Source organism: Henckelia pumila, chromosome 3 (genome assembly GCF_033568475.1).
Source record: "Henckelia pumila isolate YLH828 chromosome 3, ASM3356847v2, whole genome shotgun sequence".
NCBI lineage: Eukaryota > Viridiplantae > Streptophyta > Magnoliopsida > Lamiales > Gesneriaceae > Henckelia > Henckelia pumila.
In genome coordinates this window covers 174,242,234-174,248,403 of record NC_133122.1, presented here as the reverse complement: position 1 = coordinate 174,248,403, position 6,170 = coordinate 174,242,234, and the positions used below count along the sequence as shown (strand labels likewise).

The window sequence follows — 6,170 nt, the reverse complement described above, 5'->3', positions numbered from 1 at the left end:
TTATTATATTCAATAATTTTATTTGATTTATATATAATTAGTATTGTACACAGATTTAAAAATTACATAAATTCATAAAACATACATTGCGCTTAATAATTCTTCATCTCTAATTATAGTATAAGTTTGTTCTTTATTATTTTCATTATTGACTTAAAATCAAATTTTCATTTCATTTTTTTAAAAAAAAGTGTAAGCGTCGGCCCTTGAACCATGCGCGCAACTGTATTATATATATATATATATATATATATATATATATATATCTTAGTGTTCAAGATTTTACAAATAACTAAAATTACTTAAACTAGGGTGTGCGATATCAAATATATATATATTTAAACCTGGTGTCAAAATTGAACAATGGGTGTAGATTTCGGGCTTTTCAAAAAATCCTACAATGTTTTGGCCCATAATGTAATTTATTCGGCAACAATGATTTAAGCTTAAATTGGAAATCGAGTAATCGACTCTTGGTTGTAATAACGGTAATTTGGTCTTCAGTCCTTGTCAAGGACATAGCTAAGAAATTTTTATCTAGTGGATGAAATCGGATTTGTAGTTTGAACGTTAAACCTAATGAATAATACAATTTCAATTAAATATAAAGTTGTTATATCAAACCTAGAATATATAATATTAATTTTAAATTATTTTTTCAAAAATAAACTAAAACTCGTATAAAATGTGTCCTAATAATTTTATAATTTAATTTATAAATATGAATAAATATAAACAATATGTTAAAAATGAAATATGACCAATTTATACAGAAAAATACACTTAAAAATTGAACTTACACACACACACACATATATGTATATATATGTATGTGTATTTAGAACAAAGGCACGTCAGATTTTATTTATTCTTGTGAGAATTTCTTCAATTCATATTAAATAGATATTATCCTTCAAATTCAACTATTTTTCACAGTAAAAAAATAACATATAAAATTTGAGTAAAAAATATCATACAAAAATGATTGTACATTTGTAACTTTAATTTGTATAGTAAGCAGTCGGTCGGGACAACGGACATGACCAGGGCACTAATGATAGTATAATTCTTTGTTAGTCTATATGCATGTGAAGTGAAACCCACACACATTGGGCCATAAGTTTTTATAGTTTGAGCTGGACATGTAAAATATTTTGAGATAATTTTGGGCCATAAATATCTAAAATAAAATATGAACTACATATATATACATAAAATATGGACAAGAGTCTGCTGGGAAAAAACCCACTCTTGCCCATATAAGAGCTCCGCCTCTGGTCCTTGCACCCAAACATAAATACATTATCAGTTTCTGTTAGAAAAAAAGTTGTTTAACCTATTTGGGCCCACCTGTTTTTTTCGGATGAAAGTCAGTACAAAATATTGAAAATATGGTACGAATACATAATATTTGAGTATCAACTGTTTCAAATATGATACTAATGTATGATTTTTGAGTACTCAAATATGTAAGCAAATATTGATATATAATGACACATTTGTCTTCTTTTGATGAAAATCGATACAAAATACTAGAAATACGGTACTAATATATGATATTTGAGTATCAAATGTGTTAGATCTGGTACAGATATATGATTTTTGGGTACTAAAAAAATATTGATATTAATGACACATTTATCTTATTTGGATGAAAATCGGTACAAAAAATTGAAAATATGATACTAATATATGATATTTGAGTATCAAATATGTAAGATCTAGTATAAATATATGATTTTTGAATACCGAATGTGTTATATCTTATTTTGCAAGTTCATATTAATAAAAATGTTAGAATTTTATACTCAAAATCTTATTTTTTTGTACTCGATCTTGAACAATTAGTGCTCAAATATCACGTATTCGTATCATATTTTTAATATTTTGTATTGAATTTCATCCGAAAAAAATTATGTAGGCCCCAAAGAGTGTAAACAATTATTTTTTTTTGACAAAGACTGATTTTTAATTTAATTTTGAATATAAAAACTAAACATCAATTCACCCTAATAATAAATCCAACCAAGGCATAAAAAAATTAAAATTAAAATTAAAATAGTACGCATCGAAGTCGGTGCACGTTATCCTCTTTATCAGATAACGATTCTGCTTTATTTATTTTTTGTTAATTTTTTTTTTAAAAAAAAACTAAAGAGCATGCTTTTCACATGTTACTAAATATTCCATCTCCAAAAGGAAAAAAAATAAAGAAAATTTATCCAAACACGTCCTTGTTCATCTCTCATTTTCAATTGCTCGGAAGCTAAGCAAACTATATATAAACAAGTACCAATTCCATCTCCCATATTTGCCATCCATCCATCAATCTGGGTTCCTGGGACTTTTGATTTTCACCGTGTATAAGCAAGCGGCTATGTCATCTGGGTCGTTGGGTCGAGGAGGCAATTCCGGCTCCAAAGGGTTCGGTTTCGGGTCTGATGATATCCTTTGCTCGTACGAGGATTACGGCAATCAGGATGGGAATAATGGAACTCACGCCGATTCTTCTGTTGGAGCGGATTCCAGTAAGGTAAATCTGTTGGATTCTTTTTGTTGTGATTTTTGTTTTTCTACGAGCGAGGAAAGAATTGGTTCAAGTGCTTGTTGAATTCTCCTTGTTAAGATTTTTGTGATTTTTGTTTTGATTCAGGATTTGATTTTGTTCAAGGTTACGACTTTTGTGAGTTGATGATATTGATAGGGATGTATTGTTTTCTGGGGGAATGTGATTTGAATCATTTAACTTCTCAACCATTCCTTTTTCCTCGTTTTCCGTTAGATGATTTATTATATAAGTAAGTTTGAATATATGTACACACATATATATACTGTATTGTGTTTTTAATAGATGTTAAGATATCATAGCCATGCATTTATGAAGACTTATCATGAGAAGAACCAGGCGATGGATGAGATGGGGAAAATGTGCAAAAATGAATTTGTAAGTCAAGCTATAAAACTTGTCTATGGTACTTTATAGCACTCTGTGCGCATTAATGGCACCTGGGTCTCGTCTGCTCGTATTATGGCGTTCATAGGTCAGTTGTAAAAGGATGAGAGATGGGGAAAATGTGCAAAAATGAATTTGTAAGTCAAGCTATAACACTTGTCTATGGTACTTATAGCACTTTGTGCGCATCAGTTTGACTTTGATAGGCTATGCTCCATTCTAGTTTCTGGTTGCTGAGGTCTGAGTATGGGGAACAAAATAACTTATAAAGGATCTGTAGCTTTACTATTCCTGCTTTTCTTGTTTGGGGCATGGAGACAAGAGAGCGGCTGATGATTTCATATTTCACTGATTGTCCGACTTTGTCATGGAGTTCAACTCGATTTTATAAATGCGCGTCTGTAATGATTGAAATTGATGGTTTGCTATGAGATGGAAATGCTGAATTTTTTTTGGAAGTTTTGATGTGATGAAAAAGAAACAAACTTTCAATGCTTCTTCAATGCCAATTGGTATCTTCAGCATTTCTCTCTTCTGTTCTCTTTTTATCAAGAATCAGAGCGGGAATTTATTTGATTAAGTTTTAAAAGTGTATGCAAGATGCAATTGCCTGTTCTCATTTTTCGCTGAAAATGTTTCCTTTAAACTTGGAACCTAATTATGTGTCTTAGTTTAAACAATTTGGTTTTTAAATATGCATGATGTTTTAACTGAAATTCAGAATGGAATTCTCTCGGATCAGAAACTATTCAGAATTCTAATAAAAAGCAAAGATGGGAAGGAACTTCTTTTGAGAACCATGTAGTAACTGAAAACTCTCTATTCAAGGGTTTACCAGTTTACCTGTTTGCTTATTAGTGAATGGTGATGTTTAAATAGTTCCTATATTTTTTTAGCGACCTTTTTCTGTTTGACTTGTTTCGACTGCTACTCCTAATTTGTTGTCTAATCAATCTTGAGCATCATAATGGGGTTCTCCTCTAAATCAAGCAGGATTTCCAAAAGAAGCCGAATGGAAAGGACATCTATTTTTCCTGCTACCACTTATAGTCCACCTGATGTATTCTCTTTTAATTAGGATGTTATATTGACTGTTGAAAAGACCATGAAGAAGCACTCTGATGATCTCATGCGTTTCCTTGAGGGAATCAGCTCACGACTATCACAGTTGGAATTGTATTGCTACAATCTCGACAAGTCTATTGGAGAAATGCGATCTGACTTAGTTCGTGATCATGATGAGTCGGAGACAAAACTCAAGTATCTGGAAAAGCACATTCAAGAGGTCTGTTTCTGCACTGATTTTCGCTTTTTTGTTATCTGCATGCTTCCCCTGCAATAATGTCGGTGCAATTGCTGTATGGTGCCTTCTGGAAATATTTAAAACCTGCAACAGCTATTTTTACTGCTGAATATCTCTGGGTTCAGTGCGTCCACATAGTGTGAATCCTGTTTTGCCTTCTGTATATTTTCAATTAGACAAAAGTACCTTGTTGCTTTTTAATGCTGCATTATATGTACTGGTGCAAGGCACATGGGTGGTATGTGCGGACTTTTAATTCTATGTGTAGATTTTTTTATATGGACAAGGTAACAATTACGGAAGCAGTTGATTCGTGGTGTTTGCCGATAAATACCAGTATAGTTACTTAAGGTTATCACATCATATTATACTATAGATTGGCATAATTTGTGAGAGCATATTGTAATAGTTTAATGTTTAAATTGGTATTTTACTGAAATTGTATGAAATTCAGGTTCACAGGTCTGTACAAATCCTAAGGGATAAGCAGGAACTTGCTGACACTCAGAAAGAGCTAGCTAAGCTTCAGTTTGCACAGAAGGAATCCTCTTCAGCTAGCAACACTAGAGAGAATGAAGGGAAAGCTTTGCCACCTTCTTCTGAAGCAAAGAAAAGTGAGAACTCTTGTGATGTGCATGGTCAGCAGCAATTGGCCCTTGTGCCCCATCAGGTAGTCCCTCAACCTGCCCAAGCAGTTGAGCATCAGCAGCCTACTATGGCAGTTCCACCATCGATCTCTTCCCAAGCAATCTCCCAAGCACCGGGATTTTACTTGCCTTCTCAAGCGGCCATGCAACCAGTTCTATCCCAACCACCTCAAAATCAGTATCTGGTTACACAATCTCAACTTCAAGATTTTTCTAGGATGCCGCTGCAGCCGACACAATCTCAACTTCAAGACTTCTCTAGGGTTGCATCACAGCAGGCGCAATCCCAACTTAACCACAGCTCTCAGATTCAGTCATTACCTCCATATCAGCAGCCATGGCCCCAGCAACAACAACAGCCTGTTCAACCATCCATGCAGCCCGTTATACAAACAACTATTAGATCCCCATCACCACCTATTTACTCATCCTATTTGCCTAACCAATCCAATCAATCACCTGCAGAAATGATTCCCAGCAATATACCTGTGCAAGTCTCTTTTGCTGTAGCATCCCAACCTGGTTCTGTAGGTCCAGAGACAATACCTTATGCTTATGGTCCAGCGGGCAGACCGATTCAACCACATCCTTCGATTCAAAATCTCAAGGCTGGTTTTATTTCGCAATCAGGTGACGGATATTTGCCTAGTGGGCCTCGCCCACCACTTCCCCCTGGAACTGCATATATGATGTTTGATGGTGAAGGAGGAAGGATGCATAATCTGCCCCCACAACCTCATTTCCATCCAGGTGGTTACCCTCTTACCAGTACATCTCTGAACCTACAGCGTGTACCAAGTGCTATGGTAGTTCCTCAGTCGACACGTAGTCATCCCCACGGTGAATTGATTGAGAAGGTGGTGAGCATGGGTTACAGGGGTGATCACGTTGTCGGCATCATTCAGAGGATGGAGGAGAATGGTCTGCCTGTTGATTTCAATTCCGTGCTTGACAGGTTGAATGGACATTCTTCTGGTGGTTCTCAAAGAACATGGTCTGGATAAAACATCTTCCTTACATCTTGTACTGTATCGATGGCTTTAGTTCTCATATAATAAATAAAGGTCGATAAGACACGCATGATTCTGTGTATACGGGGATATAGAGACATGTTTTTTTGTCATGCAGTCTCTTTCCCAATGTTGTTGTCACCACTAGGTGTATTACATGCTTAGGTTCATATGGTATTGTAAAAATTGTATTGTTTGTGAGTTGTGAGAATTGTAATGGTTCCCTTAATTTTGAATTCGTTAGTCGTTTTAATCAA

At 34.5% G+C, this 6,170-nt stretch overlaps 1 protein-coding gene across 3 annotated transcripts; it reads left to right on the top strand.

Moving 5' to 3' along the window:
• Positions 1-2,229: 2,229 nt before the first annotated feature.
• On the top strand, positions 2,230-6,170 carry LOC140887829 (uncharacterized). 3 transcript variants are annotated; one of them, XM_073295335.1, is made up of 4 exons: positions 2,230-2,533; positions 2,852-2,944; positions 4,032-4,238; positions 4,711-6,170. In XM_073295335.1, the coding sequence occupies exons 1-4, from the start codon at positions 2,378-2,380 to the stop codon at positions 5,905-5,907; spliced, it is 1,653 nt and encodes a 550-aa protein (XP_073151436.1). In that variant the 5' UTR covers positions 2,230-2,377; the 3' UTR covers positions 5,908-6,170. The 3 variants fall into 3 exon arrangements, with proteins under 3 accessions (XP_073151436.1, XP_073151437.1, XP_073151439.1); XM_073295336.1 differs by lacking the exon at positions 2,852-2,944 and having other exon boundaries at positions 2,233-2,533; XM_073295338.1 differs by lacking the exon at positions 2,852-2,944 and having other exon boundaries at positions 2,406-2,533; positions 3,947-4,238.